Source organism: Rutilus rutilus, assembly GCF_951802725.1.
Source record: "Rutilus rutilus genome assembly, chromosome: 3".
NCBI lineage: Eukaryota > Metazoa > Chordata > Actinopteri > Cypriniformes > Leuciscidae > Rutilus > Rutilus rutilus.
The window spans coordinates 30,588,222-30,610,763 of NC_140211.1; the positions used below are offsets into that span (position 1 = coordinate 30,588,222).

Genomic DNA, 22,542 nt, shown 5'->3' on the forward strand with positions numbered 1-22,542 from the left:
TATTTTTGATGGTCCACTTTACACATTCTATTAACCATAAGTAACTTTGCAAATACATGTCAATTAACTCTCATTAGAGTACTAGACTGTCTGCTTAACACCTGCTAACGCTTTATTTTGATGCTCTCCAGACACACATTCTACTGACTTTAAGCAAGTTTGCAACTACATGTTACTACAACTTATTCTACTAACCTGAACCTTAACACCTAACAATAGCTTAACAGTCTACTACAGTCTCTCTAATGAGTGTTAGTTGACATGTTGCAAAGTTACTTATCGTTTGTCTAAAGTGGACCATCAAAATAAAGTGTTACTTTAATCACAGCCTTTGCAATGTAATATTCACATTTCAAAATTTTGATTTGATTTTAATATATTGTTAAACCCGAGAATAAATATATCACACGGATGAGAACGTTCACTTGGTATAAACGCCATTGGAGCATTGAAACCCAATCTCTGATTTCTCCCCTGCTCCCAGTTTCCTGTGTAATTACACAACCTGTTGCGTGTTGTCCCGGAAACATCGCAAGTCACTGGAGAATTAATGGAATGCTAGGTCGGACTGAGAGAAATTGGCTGTATAACCTATACTGAAGGTGCCCTTGCAATTTTTCAAGAAGGAAGTCACAGAACTAAAATACATCAGCTGGAGGAAGGGGAGGAATCCTATTGTGTCATTGTCCTATCTCTCTCCCCCCTTCTCTTTCTTCCACAGTATAACAAATTTTGTGGAGGTGAGAGCTCCATTTAGTCTGAATGCAAATGCACTTCTACAGGCAATTTCATCAGCAGCATTTAATGGCTGGTAGGATGCAGCGGTGAAGGAGTACTTGGATATTAGATTGATGTAGAAGCTTGCGCTTGATCTTCTCATGGTTTAATGGAGTTTTGGCCCCAATATCGCCAAGGAGGACAACAGAGCACCATAACTCTTTCATCAAGGTCATATTGGCTAGAAATGATAGCCTTTACCTGACTTCACTGTGTGGGGCGTCCTGGTCTATGGCCACTACCGCTCCTATGACTGTGTTGATTGCAGCGTTTTCATGCACGTCGAAGAGATAATTTGACTTTGTGAAGACAGGGGGTTCATCTGCGTCCTCAATAATGATTTTGATCGTGGCCTGGTCCATGTAGGGCCCACCCGTAATCGAATCAGCACGTATGTTGGTCGCCACCACCGTTAGGTTGTAGAAATGTTTTGACTCAAAGTCCAGAGGCTGGAAAACAGAGAGAAAGAGAGATGTTTATTATTAATGGGCACAAAAAAAAACAAAGACAAACGGTTTCCTGGTTTTAGCGGACTCAGTTTGCTGGGCTTGCAGGTCTGGCTGTAATTGCACCGACTTCCTCCCACCTTGCAGTGGCTAAGATTTAAGCTGCTGTGAGCCCAATTGCAGGGTGAACAAAAAATAATATTTAGTAGCAATAACCACACTTTCACCTGGAGCGTGGGATGTGTTATTAATTTGTGGCGGAGACAGCATGTGTTTGGGATTTAAATGAGGCTGCAAATAAGGTTAATCTAATGGAAGCACAAGGACTGCATTGCAAATTGTTAAGAAATCATAAAAAAATACAATTTGTATGTTTGTGTTGTCTGAAAACAAAATTAATCCTTGCCCACAATACCATGACGTTAACATTGTTAATGTATTCTCTGAGGCAATTATCCAATGGTGAGACGTTATTGAAGTAGCAGATAAAATACAATTTGGGAATTATTCTTACTCCAGGATAAATATTTGTGATTTCAGTGTACAAGGAAAGACCCAGTGTTCACCCCACCTTTGTAAGTACAAGCTACCACGAAGATAACCTGACACAGCAGACCATTTTATGGCCATTTTTTTCATTAAGTAAAAATGTTTTTACTCTCTCCATGACTGTGCCGTACTGATACCACTGTATTCTGAATCACATCTCTCCCTATCTCAATTTAACTTGAATAAAGGGCTCGAAGTCCTCCCTTTGCTCTTTTATTGACAACAAAATAAACTAGACCTGACCGCTGGAGTACACATAAAAAAGAAACAGGCTCTATGAATTAAGAGAAGTGGTAGAATGAAGAATTTGCTTATGTTGTCAAAAAAAGCCTCTGTCCCACAGGGGAGGTCAGGCGGACACTGGAGCCGGGCCGAGAGCAGCCCCAGCTGGGAGAGGAGAGCAGCTGGATTTCCTCTATCAGCACGCTTTGAAGTCAGTGCGGCGGACAGCAGGGCATGCGGAAGAGAACAGCCCATGTCTGCTGCAGTCCACAAAAGCTTTTGGGAGGATTTTATTTTCACCCTTCCCATGCTACTACCGTCAAGCCAGGATGGAGTGGAAAACACAAGAGGCCATTACAGTAAAAACAGTAACACTGTGAAATATTATTACAGGGAAAGCAGAATTTTCAGCAGTCATTAGTCCAGTCTTAGTGTCACATGATTCTTCAGAAATCATTCTAATATGCTGATTTGCTGCTCAAGAAATATTTCTTATTATCATCAATGTTGAGAAGAGTTGTGCTGCTTAACATTTTTGCAAATTATTATTATTAAATTTTTTTTTTTTCAGGTTTCTATAATCAATAGAATGTTCAGAACAACACATTTAAAAATATATATATATATAAATCTTTTGTAATTAATGTACAACATTATAACTGTCTTTACTGTTACTTTTGATCAACTGGATGCATCCTTAAAGAATAGAACTGGATGCATCCTTAAACAATAGAATGTTACTTCCTGTCCTCTGTGCCATGTTGAAGTCATTTGTAGTTTTTCCCTGTTTAGTAGTCTCCTCTGGTGTGACTTGTTTACTCGTTAACTTGTTAAATGTGTTTCCCCCTGTGTATATATAGCCCTTGTGTTTCTCTTGTGCTTGGTCAGTCGATGTTTGGTGTTCCCCATGTGCACGTGTTCTCTATGCTCCCTGTGTTTCCAGGTTTTTATGTTTGCATTTTCATTAAACTCCTGCACTTAGATCTGCCTCATCTTCTGCATTCTTTGGAGTCCAACCAGTCTTTAGAAATCACATACATGTTTTATTCACTTCATATCTGCCACAAGGCTTTCTGGCAAACTTCAGATGTGCTGTGACAAAGTACTTCTTGGGTAAAGACTTTTTTTCTGTCAACTTCCTGTATATTACAGAGCTCTTGAAATGGTTGACTGGTGCACCGTTACTCAATTATCTACTCTATAGCTCCTTCAAAATTCAAAGTTTTGAGGGATAAGCATTTCAAGACACCTTGACCTCTTCCTATTTGTCCTATAATACTTTCCTGTCTTTTTCATTACTATTTCTATCTAACAAAAGGTTAAAAGCATCTAAATAAAACAAAGGTTTCAGTGCTGATGAGTAAATAAATAACCTAGAACAACATTTCTGTGTAGCATCTGGAAATGAGAAAATGGTTTAGGGCTGAGAATAACAGAGCACTTTCCGAGACTTTACAACCAGAGGTTTCCCTACGATGTAAAATTCAGAACAAGCTGCAGGCTGGCACCTTGCTTGCTTTTGGAAAAGGTCAGTGCTGTTCAAGACTACTGAATCTTGGTGACAGTTCATAGAGTTTTATGTCTTAAATGTAAAAAAAAGAAAAAGAAAAAAAGAGGGTAAAAGAGGGCAGCAACAGAAAGAAAGACAACATGCTAGAAATGTTACCATTTAATTGTAGTTGAGGTTTTTGAGGACGTGATTCAAGCGCAGCTTTGCATATTGGCAAGACTGAAACAAGCTCCTCTCATCTCAGACACTGCAAATCTGTTCCATCTAAAAATATCATGCCAACACCTCATTCTTTTGATAGTCATGCATGCCATTTGATTCTCTACAGCGAAATTGGCAGTTTTGCATTCCTCTGGGTCTCCATTTTGGCACTCATTGTTCAGAAAGGTCTGAATATGACTATGGCTGTAACTTGACCGCCATCGTTTGCAGATGATGCAATTCAGGCTTTCATGTGTCCATTGAACAAATACTGAACCGCCTTGTTGCGATTGATTTTTACCACGTACATGCCTATTTTAGAGCACCTAGCTGACTCTCAAAAAAAATCCCAACATGGTTTAAGAGTGTGTGTTTACAGGGGCATTTAGAAGCATCAAAGATCAGAAGCAGGAGAAATACAGCATCCCTCTCCACCACCATCACCAGCACCACAAAAGCCTAGGGGGGGCAGAGAGGAGATGAAAGCGTGCATCCCTTTACAACAAAGCAGTATCTTGATTGTCTGAGCCTGTGGCATCTCACTCAAATCAATATGTTTAACCTTGCTACAAAGGCTCATGCCCATTCAATATTTAGCAAAAGTAAAACCAAATTTTAATTGTTGGTGAGGGCTGCATCGACCGACCCGCTGCAGAGGATGTTTGGCACAGCACCTGGGGAAAACGTGTGTCTGCGCACAGTGGCAGGTGCAAAAAAGTGAGGAAAAATAAGGGTTGTGTGCTTTACAAGCTTGTTCTGCTCTCCTGAACTCCAGCACCGTCTGGAGGTATAGAGGTTAGCAGGCAGTGGGCTGTTGATTGCCTGTTTTTCTCATGCAATGCCATCCATCATGCTATTAGTAATGCAGACAACAGATTCCAGGCCAAGTGCTATGGGATGAGAAGACGAGGAAAAACAGGCATGCCATTACACATTCAGCTGTGAGAGACTTGGGACAAACCAAATGACTTTTTTATTCCTCACTTTGTCTTTCTTTTGCTTCATGATTCTAATATTAAATAGGCCAAATACTATGTCTATATAATTGTATTATTATTATTACACTTTATTTAAGGTGACATTGCTACAATGTAATTACATTGTAACAAATATTAATTAAAAACATGCACTTAGTATAGGGATAAGGTTTAGGGTTTGTTACTAATGCATAATTTACTATTATTACGATAATACGTACATGTAACATAAGTGATACCTATTCAATATTTGCTTGAAATCTTGCTTCTCAATGTGCTGTGCAAAATAAAAGACAATATGATTGCACACAAATTGATTATGGAGAACTAGTTGAGGATGGTGTATCAAGCTGTTCAATAATGCAGATTATTTAAAGCACACATTTCGTTTAACTCAGTCATGCCCAGACTAATAGTCCTCCAGACTAATCCCACATGACATACTCATCATGTTGTTTACAAATGCATAATACGCACATCTTCAAATATGTAGTGACACATTTATTGTGTGCATTTTCCCATATTTTTGTCACATTGTTTGTGCTGCATTGTTGCTACACAGTTGCACTGTAGATGTTCCTGTAAGATAAAATGACTTCATTGTCCTCTTATCCACTGTGAAGGGTTCTTCATTTGCATACAATGGCCATTCCATATGCAAATATACACTGCTACACAAGGGCTGAGAATTGAGCATAGAAAGTCGAGGGGTTCAGAGTTACAGTAGTTCTCAAACCTCAGAACACCTGGACTGCAGTTTTACTACCAATTTTAGGTGTACAGGGACTTTAAGTGTGGATTTTCAGCTGTGTAAAACTAAAAGTATCTCTAAGAAAATCTAGTTATTGCAGGAAAAGAGATTATACAAATCAGCAGGGGTTGAACGCTTTAGGAATTTATTACATATATTTTAGGTGTGCATTTTGGGAAATATTTAAGTCCCTTGCACATGCATGCCACTCTAACTCTTGCAGTCTTCATCCTGTATTATTCAGATTTGAGATGAATGGGAAGTTAAACACTATTTCTTTACTATTTGATTGGATGATAGGCCACAGTTTGTTCTGTTGAATGGGTTGCATTTTGGTTTCAGAACAATACTTGCTATAAATAAGAAGTTACTGCTTTTAACAACCAGACATACACAATACTTCCCCTTCCACACACAAACCACAATGACGGTGACTAACAACTATATAATTATAGAAAAAGACTCAACTTATCACCACATGACACATAACTCATAGGGAACAACAAACACATCACCAGTCAGTGAAAATAATGTAGCAAACCTTACAAAACGTAAAACACTAAACACTGAGGCAGTAATTTGCATAATTAATTAATTTGCATGATTAATTCTTTCATTTTGGAGGGTATGGCACAGTGTTTAAAATTACATTTAAAATGGCACGCCGTGTCAAATAGGTTTCCGACTCCTGCGATACACACTGAGAGGTTCTGTCTCTGCAATATTAGCAGTCATTTGTCATCAGTAATGAGCCACTTTTCATATTTTTCACAATATGCAGCTCAGTGACAATTGTGTAACAGACAGTTTACAACTGTTAGAGAGTCCCTTTGGCACATTAAGCCCACTTCTCTGGTCTTACCTTCTTGAGTCTGAGGATTCCCTCCTGAGTCTGAGCATCAGGGACAATCTCAAAGACATCCCTCTCGTCTCCACCTATGATGTTGTAAGTTGATTTAGCATTTTCCCCGATGTCTCTGTCATTCGCTTTTACTCTTCCTCCAGGCTTCCCAATGCCAAGATCCTCAGGAATATTGAACTCATAAGAGCCTTTAGAGATGAGGTACAAGAAGAAGATCTGGTCTATCAGGTGACAAATAGCACTCAGAGAAACAATAAAACAACTAAAATGCTAGACAAAAAGTACTAAACATTTCTTTTATATATGTATATAGTATGCAGTAGATTCTACCATTCAATAGTTTGGGGTCGGTAAGGTTTTGAAACATGTTGAAATAAGTTTCTTGCACTCACCATGACTGCATTTATTTTGATAAAAAAATATAGTAAAAACAGTAATGGTTTTAAATATTACAATATACATTTTTTTTCTATTTCAATTAGTGCCGTCAAATCGATTAATCACAATTTGCTAACATTAAAGTGTATATATATATATATGTGTGTATATATATATATATATATATATATATATATATATATATATATACTTATGTTTCTTTTTATGTACTCTTATCTACGTTAGATCAGGATTATTTGATTTGACAGCACTAATTTGAATATATTTTATAATGTAATTAATTCATGTAAAGGCAAAGCTGAATTTTAATCAGCCTTATTTTAGTCACATAAGTCAGAAATCATTAATCATGTGCTGATTTTGGTGATCAAGAAAAAAAAAATCTTATACTATCAATGTTGAAAACAATTGTGCTGCTTATTATTTTTTCTTTGATGAATGAAGGTTCAAAGAACAGCGAAGATATAAGATATAAAAGATAGTCCCTCTTACCCTTTGCGAACTTTGGTGGGTTATCGTTGATATCGGTTAGAGTGACTGTCACAGTGGTGGTTCCTGACAACCCACCCATGTGACCTCCCATATCTTTTGCTTGTATGACAACGAGATACTCTTCCCTCATCTCACGATCCATCCCTGCCAGAGCCACCCTAATGATTGCTATAACAATCACAATACATATATTAATTGACATATATAATTATTTGATATTATAAAGATCACTACTATTACAAAAAGCATCAAGAAAATATCTTATTCTTTTAGATATGAAAAAATAAATAAGAATATGCCACATCTTTATACTGAACAGGATCTAGATGAACAAGCCATTGTAGATTGTGCCGCCTGCCAAATCTGTTAGCTCTTCCCCTGTCCTTGACACCCCGACCAGCTTAGTGTGTGCCATGCATTGCCTGTGCTGCTTTCATTTGGCATTGCAAATTAGCTTGTTTGTTTGCCGAGGACTTGTCCCAGCACCTGGAGTCATTTATATTCCGACTGAATGTGAATTATGCTGTCTGTCTCTTATAATCTTTAATATTGTATGCTCTATCATTGACTCAGCCTAAAAAAAAAAAAAAAAAAAAATCCCCAATACGACAACAGGTAATCTACTCAAACAACAAAACCCACAGTATCATAAAATGAAAGCCCTCTGTATTAAATAAAAGGTTGTCTCAGTTTATCATGTTAATAAATCTGAAATCTTCTCGACATATTTTTTTTCCCCATTTATTGTAGGTGTTTTGCCATTCATTCGCACAGCTTCATTGGTGGCATATTGAGATTTCTAACATTTAACACTATCCCTTCATCTTTACAGATGTTTCACCCCAATTCACACTGCGATCACAATTTTTACCATTGTGGAGGAGATTCCCACAGCAATTTGCGAGTCTTATGATGTTATGGTGTGTTATGAGCTTAAATCCAGGGAAATCACTATGACTCTGATGAAGTCACTTGGGGAAGTGACAAAATATCTTCAAAAAAAAAAAAAAAATGCTATGCAATTTCTGGATGACTGAGAACCTTTATAGACATTTAATTTTGTGTAGAGAAAGAGAAATGCTATAATACACTCTAAAAACTGCTGGGTTAAAAAATAACCCAACCTTAACCACACCGCTGGGTCACTATTGGACAGAACACGCGCTGGGTTGGTTTGACCCAAGTGCTGGGTTTTACTATTTAACCCATATTTCTTGGTCATTCATTTGACCCAACCAGTGGGTGAAATTAACCCTCTTGCTGGGTTAAGACTTACTCATGTGCTGGGTTATTTCTTGTCTCATTGCCTTAATAAAATTAGTAACAAATATTTGTTATATTACGAATGTAAAATAATTATCTCTGTAATACAATAAACCAGAGAGGCCACTGTATATGTGATTTCAATCTCATTTTTATTTGTATTTATTTTATACATTTCTTTATACTTTTCTTTATCAAATACAAATGTTAATCAATGTCAAAGGTCTGACATGTCCCCCTCGTCTCATCCCTGAGGCACAGAATGTGCAGCAATTCTCCAGTCATCTCATTTTGTAAATATTCAACCATGTTGGTCCTCACCTGTTGATTACACAAGTCAAGTCAAGTCATCTTTATTTATATAGCGCTTTTTACAATACAGATTGTATCAAAGCAGCTTCACAGTGATACTGTAACATGAAAATAATACAACAAAGTTTGTTTCTAGAAGAAAATTGCGTCATGATCCACCTTAAGGCAAATCAATAATATTGTTGAATATTAAATGTCCCCAACTAAGCAAGCCAAAAGCCAAGGCGACAGTGGCAAGGAACAAAAACTCCATCAGTGAAAGAACGGAGAAAAAAACCTTGGGAGAAGGCTCAGTCATTCAGTTCTCCTCTGGCCATCGAGCGAACGGTGTAAAATTATGATTCAGGCAGCATTACAGGTCAGAGGTCAGATTGAATAAGAACATTCAGAATATTTATCCAGTTCCGTCTGGTTGGAAGTCGGAGTCATCACACCGGTATGGAGACGAGTTTGTTGAGGATCAGTCGTGTCGATGAGGCCTTCACAGGGCTGATGAGGCTGGCACTTCAGGGATGCGTCATGGATGGGTCCAGGCGCAGGTCCACCTTCTGATCTGGATACGGCCTGGATCCGGCTGACTTCAGTAAACTTTAGAATGAACAGAAAGACAAACATTAGCATAGATGCCATTCTTCTTATTAAATATGAGTACGTCAGGTGTTATAGGAAAGTGTCCCTGGTTCCGGCTGACCTATGCAGCCTAATAATCATTTAACTGATTTGAATAATAGAAATGTATAATGTTCTATATGAATGCCAGGTAAAATAGATGCGTTTTAGTCTAGATTTAAACTGATAGAGTGTGTCTGCTTCCCGGACAATCACTTAGAGTGTTGCAATAAAACTGACATGCAAGTTAAGCTTTTTTTGTGGAAGTATCAATTTATTATTGAATATGCAATTAAAATTATTGCAAACATTACCAAATGACCAAATGTGAAAAATAAACAAAATGTGTGTTCAGTATTTGCAAACTGAATTATAGTAATAGTAATAAAAGAGTAATTTGGACAAATATTATCAACATTAAGGCATTAAAATAAAACATTACTTTATTAAAAGTAAAATATTACTGTAATGTTGATAGTGTCTTTAAAACTCACAAACCCACAAAGTTGCTCGTTAATCTCCTGACTGGCAGCGCTGATGATCGCCTCGTTAAGATGTTACACAATAAAATGAAAGATGACATGCATGGTGGTAGGGTAGGCTATCATGTAAGTGTACATTTTTTAATTCGTTTTAAATATTGACGATCATTCGTTCAACTAAACGGGTATAATTTTCTTCTCAAAACCTGTCCATTTATTTCTCCTTTCCTCAGTCGCTGTTTATAAAGATTGCAAGTCATACATTTACAAAAAAAAACTAGGCTATATCAAGCTCTTGAAAGCCTTTTTTGGCAGAAACGATGGTTCGAGACATTACAGAAGACACACGCAGACTGTGCTGGAACTTACCTCAGTCACTTCATCTGACAAGTATTACTAAAACTACGCCAGCAGACTTTTCACTCACAACTCACTAGCGAGCCTACATTAGAGACTCATTTCCCGCTGATTTTACGTGCGAGCCCTGTGAGGGAAACTGCGCGTATGGATTTCATACAAAACGCTTTTCTCACTTTTAAATACGCAACGTCCACAATGAATAGGCCTACGATAATTACATGATGAATTTAGAATTTAAACGAATTTAAACTAAAAAAGGCTGCATATATAGCTGGTTTAATTTCAACTAAGGATTTAACGATGCGGCATTTTGTCAAAATTTTTAACTGGCTAGCTGTGGCTATTTAATGTTTCACAGAATAAATACGTTACCCCTCACACTTCCACATTAAAGACTGTATGTTGAACAGTGAAATTAGCTTGCTGCTACCACCACAACTTATAACAATAGGTAAACATTCATATTAACTTACCATAAAACACTGCCTGCTCCGAGTGGCTTGCTCCTCGAGTCAGAAGTGAAGAATCCAGAAAGTTCCGCAAAGAATGAAAAAAGTAACCAGTTGCTGGGTCAAAATAACCCAACCAGCGGTTTATTTGTGAATGACCCCCTTACAACTCATTTGACCCAGCATGAGCAACCCAATAATGTGTTTACAGTACCCCAAACAACCCAACTTTTTGACCCAGCACAATCAACCCAACAATTTGTTTACAGAAACAACCCAGCATTTTTTTGAGTGTAAGAAGGACCTACATTAAAGAGATAGCAAATAACATAAGTAAAGAACTAAGGAAACAAAAACATTTTATGGGAAGAAAGGTAAGTGGGATAAGTAGGACCATCTCCAGTTCCATTACACATGAATAATTCACAGAGCGCATGCATTGTCTTCTAGACTTTTCATGCTGCACTTACATGTCTTTGTTTCTTGTTCTGTCATGGAGACCAACAGACCACATTAATTTCAGTGAACTAAGGATGTGCATTTTTAGAAGTGAAGTGCTCTGACTGTCGATAGGAATATGGAAATGCACACCGCCCTGAGTGCTGTGTGTGCGCCACGTGCGGTGCAACACTGAATCTGATGCTCTTACACACACAAACGCACACTGCAATACTCATTCAATTGTCATCCTGATTTATCATTATCTATTCAAATGAATTCCTGATGATCACAGAAGTGAGGCAACACAAACATTAATTTCCATATGTATTTGAAGGTTTACTTTCCTTTCATTTATTTAATTTTTTTTTTTTTTTTTTTGCAAGCCATTAACTAAGTAATGAATTGGTGCATAATGTTTACTTATTTATCAAGTGTGTCTCATTTCCTACGAGGTGTTGGAAGTGTCAAATGGTTTCTAATGGTTGTTTTCCCTTTACCTCTTATTTTTCATTAACATTCATTAAAACATCTGGCTCACTTGAATAAGCCATCTGCATGTGTTCAGTAATCACACAAACCATGCACAAGGCACCTCAATTTGGGCTTTTGCACCTTCTCTCGACCATTTGCATTCTTAGACAAAGCTGACAGTGAGTGATTGAAATGCATGGGGTTATGAACCAAAAGAGGTGTTCTCATAAGAAAAAAAAAGAAAAAAAGAATAATTTAAAGTCTGTTTAAAGACTTGTTTATTGTCTGTTGTTTTTCCAAATTACGAGCTGTTCATTTCCATCTCATTGCTTATTAATGTAATTTCACCATTATTTAATCATGTTGCTTACAGACACACTGTTAACAAGTCAGCTGAAAATGCAATTAGGGAAAAAACAAAGTCAAGGTTGAAAAGGAAGCAGAATGCAGATGGAATTCAAAGATAGCCCTGTCATTTAAATCAGAAGCTGCAAATTGCTTTGTGCGCTATTACAGAACAAAATCAGCATCTGCATGTGTCCTTCAGGTAAAATTATCTTGTTTATTTGGTCTTTCTCTAATATTTCTTTCCTGTCTCCCATAATGATGATCATAATAACAATGATTATAATAATAATAAATGATCTAACACCTAAAACTCGTCTTGGTAAACGAAGGGACCTTCATCTTACGCACGTCCTGATTTGGCTGAGTTAGATGTGTTCCTGGGTCAACATATTAACATATTAACCGTACCCATAAGTTATCCCTAAAATCAGAGGGAAATGATAGGTGTAAAAGCACCTAACCCTGGTTGGAAGCATAAACTGTAAACCGGTCCCTCAAATCTGATTGGTTGATTGGAATGTTGATCCAGGAACATGTTGTACTTGGTGAAATCAGGTTCTGCTTCATCTTACACCTATTTCCAAGCTATTCATAGGCATAATAGTCAGGATGTTGAATAATTTGAATGATTCATGACCATCTAGTCATTGTGGGTCGACTTTTTGGATTTAATGTAGCTAACTTACCAGTGGATTGGTCGATGGAGAAATAAGGTTGGCCTTCCAGAATGCTGTATACCAGTTTGGCACTGTTTCCATACACCGGATCATCCGCATCCGTTGCAGTTACTCTCATTACTGATGTACCTGTGAAGCAAAAGAGAAAACAATCATCTTCAATAAACAAAAATAACTTGCAATGAACAAATAAATCAATTGTTTCCATTTACCGCACCGCTGTGTCCACGCTCTGAACTTGTTTTCTTTGAGAACAAATATTTTATTCTCACCCTACCAATGTTTCAATAATACCTCCGGCCATGGTATAAGAGCTTCTCTGGAATAAACTCATAAAAGTGTGTTTTGTTGTTCAGATGTGCAAAAGCGCTCGCTCGTGCTGTGAGACTTCCACGATGAAAAAAAAACATCACAGCTTCAAGCCTTAACAAGATCAAAACGAAAGAAAGTCAGACAAACAAAAAATCCAAGCTGCTCTCCTAACCTCCTCTTCATTAACCCATGGCTTGGATGAATTGAGAAGAAAGAGGAAAACTAAGAAGCACAAAAGAGAAAGACACACAAAAGAGAGTGCGAGAGAAACTGAGACGCTAATGCTAAACAGCTCACTGACAGTGCAGATGGTGTGGTAATTGTTTGTAAAGCATGTTCCACAGCACATTGACAGCTTGGTAAGCATCTGACCAGCAAGCGTGCCTGTGCTACAACTACAGGTATCTGGAGCTGTCGGAAGCAGCAGGAAAAACGTCCACTGTGAGTACTGCCATGTGCACGGCTTGATTCAGACCTTAGTAAAGGTGTATCTCCACGTCTCCCTGGATACATAAGCCCTTATGTATTTACTCCAGTGAGAAATATGGTGTACTGCAACTTCTCTTTGAGAGAAAGCAGCAAAAAAACAAAACAAAACAAAACATAGCAAATGCGAAAAAAAATACTACATAGGGATGAAATGATTAGGGGTAAGGACCAATAAGGATTTTTTGATGGCAGATGTAGATATCTTAGAGAGCAGTGGCCGATGGTGGATATATCACATCACGCTATTTAATTTAAAGATTTTAAATACCACGTAGTGCAATGAGTTTTATATTAATTTCACCTAATACTTACTAAATTAGAAGCCATTTAAAAATGAATCAATATGAAAAAAATTAAATTGTAAAATAACCTTAAAATAAACTGTAAGATAAAGTTTTCTTTTTTTCTCAAATAAAGAAATTGTTAAAAACATGACCGAAAGGGAATTAAACACTGTAATCTAGAGTAATCTAGTAAATCTATATGCACTGGGAATCATATTTTCTCAAATAAAGACACTAATTTTGCATCCAATACACAGTTAAGATGACATGAATATGTCAGATCGGCAAACTAGTTTTAAATCAAGGACAACTGGATTCTTTGTAACATTGGAGGTTTGTAAGATTTGTGAATTATTATTATTTTTTAAAATAATTGTTTTTAATGCAAATATACAAAAACTTGTTTAAACGTTATAAAAGTGTATTTGCTGGATGTCAACGGTATATGAGAAATATAGTGCTGCAGTGATGATGTATTTTTGTAGGCCAACCCAGAAGTTAGCATCACCCAGGTACCCTTGACAAAAACCATATGATTTTATTTTTTATTGGCTTTTGGATTATTGCAGAAAATAAGGTCTGTGAATAACAAAAGCTTACGATTCTACGTTTTGTTCATCGTGATGATCTTCACAAATGGACACAACGTTTATGATTTTTTTAATGTAAATACAAATCGCAGTCTAAAGCTAATCATAGGCTATAAAATAACTACACTACGGTCACATGACTTCACAGCACCATCACTAAGCTTCCAAGAACTCTTTCAGTCTTGGTTTAAAAACATTTTCTCTGAAAGGTTGAGTTAGAATAGTTTGCAAGAGTGCAATTATAAGCACAAAGAGGCTGTGAAAGCGGACTAGTGAGTAGATGAGTTTACCTGTTCGGCTGATGATGTTTAATGTCACGACCATATATGTATACATAGATTCCACATTTGAGCGATCAAGACATGTCGATGCGTCCGCCATCTTGGAATGGTTAACAAGATGCTGTTCATCACTGTAATAAATCAAGGAATTGTCATTGAACATGTCACAGCATTGTGCAGCCCATGGCTGTAAAAACCACAAGCTAAATTCCAGAAAAAAATGGGATATCCTTTCAGTGTGCTGGTTTGTGTATTTATAAGTCACTATGCAATATCCATATGCAAAATTATTACATTAACGATATACTAAATGCTGTGAAAATCCTCTTGTAATGTCTATTGCAGAAAGATATTCATACATGTGAATAACTAGGTTGCAGATGCACAGTCAACTTGCTCTCGATTGGTCACAGACCAGATTTAACCATTCCAATATGGCGGACGGCTTACATATAGTAGCCCATATAAACAGACAACGATACATCAATGTATATATCTATGTACCCAACAACCTCTGTAGTCCCTTTTAGCCACTTGTTAGCAACCACCTTTTTTCAATACAAGTAAAATCTTGTAAAAAAAAAAAAAAAAAAAATCACTAGAGGGTGTTATTGATGTATTTTATGTCATTGAATAAAATGTGACAATATCTTGCTTGTCTTCACCACAGACCTTATTTCAGGCATTTAACCAAAAACCCATTGAAAAAACCCATTGACTTTGGGAAGATGGAACTGAAACTGCTAAAATGCTAACTCGTTTCCGGGTTTTGGCCAACAAAAATCTGTTATCCCTGCAGCACTCTGTATGATATAAATATTTTCATGTAAAGAAAGATAACTGAAATCAACATTAAAATAAATACTTTGTATGCTACACGTGACAAATGCTGCCAGTGGAATGCTGCATGTGTGTCAGAAAGTTTGTGTTAGACACATTAAGCATTTCTGAGCATTTCTCAATGACTGTTACTTACATCCCTGAGTGTGTACAGTATGTATGCGGATGATACAGTACGTGTGAAACATGATCAGGGAAATATGAGTGATTCAACCCACAGGATATCTGTTACTAGTAATGCACTACTTCCTTTCACTCAGCAGGATCGTGACATACTGCACTGTGTTATCAAATGCTTTAATTACATTACCAATGAATATCAGTGTTTGTGTTCTCAGAATGCATGTGTATGTTGATGGCACAATAGTCTCCTTATCTCAATCCCGAACGCTGCTAACAGTATATGATCTTTTTCTCCGTTTGGCCCTGGGGAGGTACTCTATGGCTCCCTTCACGTAAAACAGCTGATTCATGTTTTGATAAAAGCAATCCCTTTATCTTTATCCAGGACTGGAATATTTCTCTTGTTTCTCAGTGTTTCCTCTCAAAGCTGCCTTAGAGGCAGAGAGATTAATAAAGACATTACTGTTGACATGTGGAGTGCTGAAAGCTGCCTGATACCGCAGTTGTCACTTCCTCTTGCTACTTTGTACCGGACAGCTGTTAAAAAACTCAAAGTAGGAACATCAAGCACACCATCTGAACAGGTATGTACAGTCTTTAATCGGTTTTACTATTGCAGAGCGGCGGAGGCAGCCCACACTCTGTTTTGCTACGAATGGGAGGCCAACTGAAAACAATGGAATGGAATTTTGTAATGAATGTCTTTACTTTGTAATGCATATAACTTGCTGAATGCTGCATTAATAAGTTTAAAGACCTCCTTTTTTTCTATGAAAGAGCAACGGTGTTAACACAGTACAACTAAGGGCCAATATGCTAATTGGCAAAGGTGTCTTTCCAATATCTCTGTACCCCCAAAAAAAAAACCACACACACACACACACACAGCAAGTTTTTCACAGAATGCTGCGACGCAGCATATAAAATAAGGCCTAAAAAAGAGAAGACAACCATTTAAAAAAAAAACAAAAAAAAAAAACAGTAGAGTCAGTGAGGCATGAAATAGCTCCTTTCCCCCTCTTGTGCAGAAGTGAAATTTGCCTCTCCTCCTCTGATAAAAAAGAATGAGGGATTAGAGGAGCCTTCCACTGGCTGAGCTCCAAATCAGTACAGATTAGCCTGTCCTTGCAATGTATTGCACCGCAAAGTCCAAGACTCGTGGGTACGGGTCAGTGACACCCTTGGGCAGTGGAAACTTGTGGAAACTTGATTTTGAGATGTTATCTGCATAATCTAAAAAAGATGAGTGAAAATGAGCGAGATTCTTTCTTTTAGTACAAAACATTTTAAGGGTCCCTGACAAACCATACAAAGAGTTGTGATCGCATTGACCCAGTCGGAGATAATACTTAGCTTGATGCAATTCTGCCGTACATTAATCTAAATATTATGACATTTCTTCCATCGCATTTGGGAAATCAAGGATGCTTCATTGCTTTTCCAGCCATGGGAGATGTTTGGGGATCTCAAACAGAACAGCCATAAAAATCGTATTTGTGTCTGGAGAAATGTCAACTGCATGCTTGAAACACTGCACCGGGGCATTGGGCCTAATGAAAAAATAAAGGGGAACTGCTCTTTGTACTTACTGCATACATGGATGCCGTGAAAGAAAATCAATACCAAACCTCCTTATGAAGTGGGCTTTGGGTGGGTGGTGGATAAACACTGATGTGCTGTATTGTCAGCTGTACTATGGCAGAGTTTTGGGAGAGCAAAATCTTCTCTGTTAGATAGGTGTCCATGCATGAACTTCCCTCCCCTGCATGACTGGGGTTTCATGTATATTCATGAAGTCACTGAGGAATATGGGGGAAGCATCACCCTGAGCAGGCCACCACATGTCCCCGGGCCAGGCCACTTCCAAGCTGTTTACATCTCAGTGCTTTTGCTCCTATATAGCCCTGGGCCATGCTGTGTTTCTCTGTGGTTCTGTCTGCGGTGGCATCATTATACGCTGGCATATCCACAGTAGTTTTAGCGCAATCACACTCTGTGCCAACAGTTACCGAATGGTGCGAATCAATTCGAAGTAGGAAAATTATATTATACTTGTCAGGTCATTTCATTTTATTGAGTGAATGTCTTTAAATGTTGTGGTCTCTACATGATATAGCTCAAAGCACACATATATCACTATCTGGGCTTTAGTTGTTACTGAATATTCAGAATATTATTGCTAAGTAATATTCACTTTTTTGCAAGTTTGTCAAAACCAGCATATGGAAATTATTCAAATCACTGTTTATTGGAATTGTCCGACCCAAATTTTTTTAATTCTTTCAACATTTACTCATCTTCATGTCGTTCCAAACCATAAATGTCTTTCTTCTGTGGAACTCAGAATAAGTTATTTTTAACAATGTTTGGAAACAAACAACATGACTTTTTTTCAAAAAATGTCTTTTTTATATCTTATGGTCTCTCTGAATACTCAATTCTAAATGGCTGGGAGGCTTGCATTAAAACCATTTAAAGGGACCATGAATTAAAAAAAAAAAAAAAAAAAAAATATTTCCTTGATCTTAAGCCGGGTGCACACTGTGCAATTTATAATAGTCCTTTACGATTGTTGCTTGTTAGACTGTACGAACATAATCATCGCTGTAAGCCATATAACACTGTAGGATCTCAGTTGTCATTAATGTCAGACTGTACGATAGTCAAGACGAGTTAAAAAACGGATGCACTCGAGAAAACTTGTCCGGAGTTTTACATCATCAATCAATGACAGGTTCGGTGATGTGAACTGCATTACACGCAGGATTGAGATGGTGGCTACAAAGAAATCTCTAACGTTAATTTTGGTCATGGCTTGTCTTGAAAAACGAAGACAATTTGACGGTCGTCATAGGAGAAGTCACACTGCAGGAATGTGAGTCAAATTTTCTGACACTGCCAGAATTTCATCGGAGGTACAATTTGATCGCAACGGTCATTAATCAGCTGTCGGTAAATATATCAAACTAACGATCACTTCAGAAGACGTCAGATTTTAGCCTAGGATCAGACGAATCTTTTAGGATTTGCAAAATTTGTCTCAGACAGCCAAATCATAGCCAAAATCGCACAGTGTGCACCCGGCTAAAGACAATCTGCTGACTATAAGTAACTTTGCAAATCCATGTCAACTAGCAATCATTAGAGTTTCTGAGAGTAGACACTAGAGTAGACTTTCTGCTTAATATCTGCTAACACTTAATTTTGATGCTCCCCCAACAGACATTCTGACTTGAAGTAACTTTGCAAGTACATGCCTTATTAACTTATTATACTAACCCTAAACCTAACCATAACCAAACAGTCTAAATACTCTAGATAGAGCTAGTTGACATGCAGTGGCAAAGCTACTTTAGTTAGTAGAATGTCTGAAGTGGACTATAAATAAAGTGTAAACCTAAAAGGCATTTACTATACATTCAGTTAACCATGACTTATTGGCTCATGTCTGCTTATTTGTCCTTCAAATGTTTGATAAGTTGTAAATAATAACATGCCCTTAATACATGTTCAGTAAAAGGGATATTCCACCCTAAAATAAATGTACGGCATTAGAACAACTCAAAGGTGAGTAAATGATGACTTCATTTTCATTTTATGGTGAACTACCCCTTTAATTATTAATTACTGGTTTGTTAAAGCTTAACAAATTCATAGACAATGGCTAATATGTCTTTACTATGTTCAGATAATCATTTAAAATAAAGTGTTACAGAATAAACAAAGCAGAACAATTCAATTTCAATAAAAAGTGTGTATTACTCAGTTGCTCTGAGAAATTTTGCTGGAGAATTGTAGTCATTTTAGAAGGAATCCGTTCATTCGAGAGTTTCGTGTCAGAAAACAAAGCAGAATAATACTCATCTAGCTAACTAAAAATATTTCAAAGATCTACTGGGATCTGACAAAATTTGGCAGATCCAGTGATAACTTCATCCTCAAACACTTGTTGTGTCAACTTGGTACCTTGTAAACATGACTTTGTTTCCAGGTGGGGGAAAGAAAAAGGAAGCAAAAAAAAAAAAAAAAACAAACACCACCTGTTTGTCTTTACTCCAGGAAATACAGAAAAGTCAGCCAATCAGATTAGAGTTTGCCAGTTTTGTGTGCATCAGACAGTCAGTTAGAGGACTGTTGGAGGTCCATAGGCATGCTGCCTGAGGCAGATACTATCAGTGCAGTGACTGAATGTGATGAAGCTGGCAAGAACCAACGTAGGTTTTAAGAGGATTCTGGTCTTGACTTGAGCACTCGGAATGCAGTCACACACCAACATCACGATTCTGGTCAATATCTAGATTCTGATCAATAAACAGAATCATAGACCTTTTAAACAATTCATTGGCATATGTTTCATGTAGCAATTCCCATATCCACAGAAATTCTTCACAGTTTCTATAATTTCATAGCAATGTCAGACAAAGAGATCTGGGATAATGAGTGGTTCTATGGCTAAAATGGGCTTGTTTTGGGTGTGCAGCTGAGCTTGGCAGGATCCGTGGCTGGAAAAATGGGTATCCCATCATGGTACCACTCAGCTTCCTGCTGAAAGCTATTTACTCATGTCATCTGCTGAATCTGTGGCATCTGGAATGGGATCACAATTGGAACTTTCAGAAAAAAAAAAAAATAGCTTCAGAATTTGGCACCTATACAAAGACTTGTATAACATTACATACTAAAAGGTATAGTACCATATTGTGCAATAATAACTTGTGTTTATACCTACAAATTAATAATATAACAATAATAATCCTTAAAACCTACATAATTCACAAAATAATAATGTTGCTATGCATGCTAAAAAATAAATCAAATAAATCAAAATCCATTATGGGTGGACGCTGAAAGGAGGTTGGTTGCTGTCAAGCAGAGGTTGCACTGCACAGTTATATTTCGTTCTTCCTTCTCTTTATTTAATGTGAAATGCTGTTTGAATTTCCAAGATAGAAACGCATTCTTGCCCTGGCTCTGTTGTTCCGGCTCCATCTCTACCTCTAGCTCCCGCTGCTCCTCTTCCGACTCCATTGTGATTGATCACGCAAACCGCGCATTTTTTCGTTTTCATATTGGGGCTTCTGGGAAATGCATGGAGTTGCCTTAATTTATTTAGAGAGTGAATAAACTCGTGAAACAGAGAAGTATTGTCATGTAATCCATTGATTTCAACAATGTAACTGTATTCTAAATACCAACTATTTAAATTGTAACTGTAAAGGAATACAGTTACTCTTAATTTGTATTCTGAATACGTAATGCCGGTAACTCCCCAACACTGTCTGTAGAACATGGGGAACCAGTGTTAGTCTGGAGCCCTGTTAATTATTATTTAATTATTTTAATGTACAATTCTTGGAAAAGATTATAAAGAGCCAACGAGTCAGTTTGACTCGTGCAATACAATGTGAATGTTAAAATAACAGACCCATGCCAGCAGCTGGAATGATTGAGTCAAGTTGACCCCTGTGATTGAAATGCATTGGTCAGACATGTATTACCAGTCTTGAAGGCTCTCATCAAGGAGCCATCGTTCTCCTCAAATTGCGGCCTAAACCAACTGGCAGGGATAATAGCTCAGGCTTGCTCAGGAACTGTGAATCACGGTACAGGAGGCAAGTCAAAATGTCCACTAGAGTCCGCTGAAACATGCTGGACTGAGGCCAATTTACGCTCATAACAGCAAAGCTTGTCTCGTTGTCGATACAGGTGGACATTTACGACAAATGCTAAAAGCTATCAGCAGGAGAAGGATATCAAGGTGTGTGCATCCCCGCCTGTCATATGGAAGGGTGTAATTTTCAGGCCGCCACTCATTCCTGCATGATTTACAGCTGGAGGTATAATTGAAAAGGGTGTTTTCTCTGTGTTGTTTATCAAGGGACATGAATGTTGCTGAGAGGCTTAGTCAAGGAGACTATAAATAATAAAATAGTCTCATCTAGCACTCTATATCCACCTGATCTGTTCTCCTAACGGCTATTCATTCACATTCACACTCAAAACATTTGGATTATAAAGGGGAAAATATTGGCACATCTGATTTACCCAAATCTTGCATTCTGTTTATCGTATGACAGGCTTTGCCAGCTAAAGGAATGACTAGTTGCTTTAAAAAGGCCAGCGAGGAAGACATGAGAGACTCTACTTACGGCTGTCAATGTTTTGAAATCTGATTCCTTCATGGAAAAGAGGCCTCAGGCTGATGTAGTGTAAGTGACCATCGCTTTGGTGCCACAATTAATGGCCTTTGATGAGACAGCAAGACAACCAACACTTAACACAACATGCTACCAGCCTGGGGTGAGTTAATGTGGCAGCAGGGCGGCAAGGGATGTAAAATATGTGTTTGTGAAAGGCATTTGAGGCAGAGGAGAAAAAAAAAAAAGACTTGTGTAACATGGATGCTTGAGTGCAGTCCTTGACAAGCTGTTTACAAGAACCACAGGAAAAAAACAATTAAGAGTGTCCTTTGCTTGCTGCTGATGGCTTTGACATATGCAGCCATTTTGAAGTGCCATGTCATTGATTCATTTTAATTAGTTCTTAGGAAATGTGTGCGGGATAGACAAATTGCTACACTTCACATTTTTAATTGTCCCCTAGATAGTCAGAACAAAATGAAACAAGACAGAGTAAGTTATAAGTTACACTGAGAGGGACAATAAGTCAAGAGGACATGGTGAAGGTGGACATTTTTTCTCACATTCCAAGCGCTGTTTGTAAGAACAAGTCAAATAAAAATAAAGTTGATCTAGTTGCATTGAAAATATATAACAAGAAAGACATGAGGCCTGTCAGAACGGTGGCATGTGCTGTCAAACCAGAAAAATACCGGCAGAGAAGATCTGCCTGGAGTTCTGCTCTCTTCTGTTTCATTCTCACTTAGAAAAAAAAAGCAAATGACAGAAAGGCAAGTAACCAAGTCACATACAAAAAAAAACAAAAAACAGCTTCATGAGAAAATATTTATAATTGCCATATGTCTTTATACACTTTAACCACATATATGATATTGCTGCTCCGTG

The 22,542-nt window shown here is 37.5% G+C and overlaps 1 protein-coding gene across 1 annotated transcript in view; it reads right to left on the reverse strand.

Annotated features, from left to right (window-relative positions):
* cdh8 (cadherin 8) overlaps window positions 1-22,542 on the reverse strand; it is a 91,222-nt gene that overhangs the window by 14,869 nt on the left and 53,811 nt on the right. Inside the window, exons 4-7 of the mRNA XM_084403620.1 lie at window positions 12,608-12,727; window positions 7,187-7,354; window positions 6,296-6,483; window positions 979-1,226 (exon numbers count right to left, since the gene is read on the reverse strand). Coding sequence (XP_084259746.1) covers window positions 979-1,226; window positions 6,296-6,483; window positions 7,187-7,354; window positions 12,608-12,727 — 724 coding nt within the window. The remainder of the gene's footprint in view (window positions 1-978; window positions 1,227-6,295; window positions 6,484-7,186; window positions 7,355-12,607; window positions 12,728-22,542) is intronic.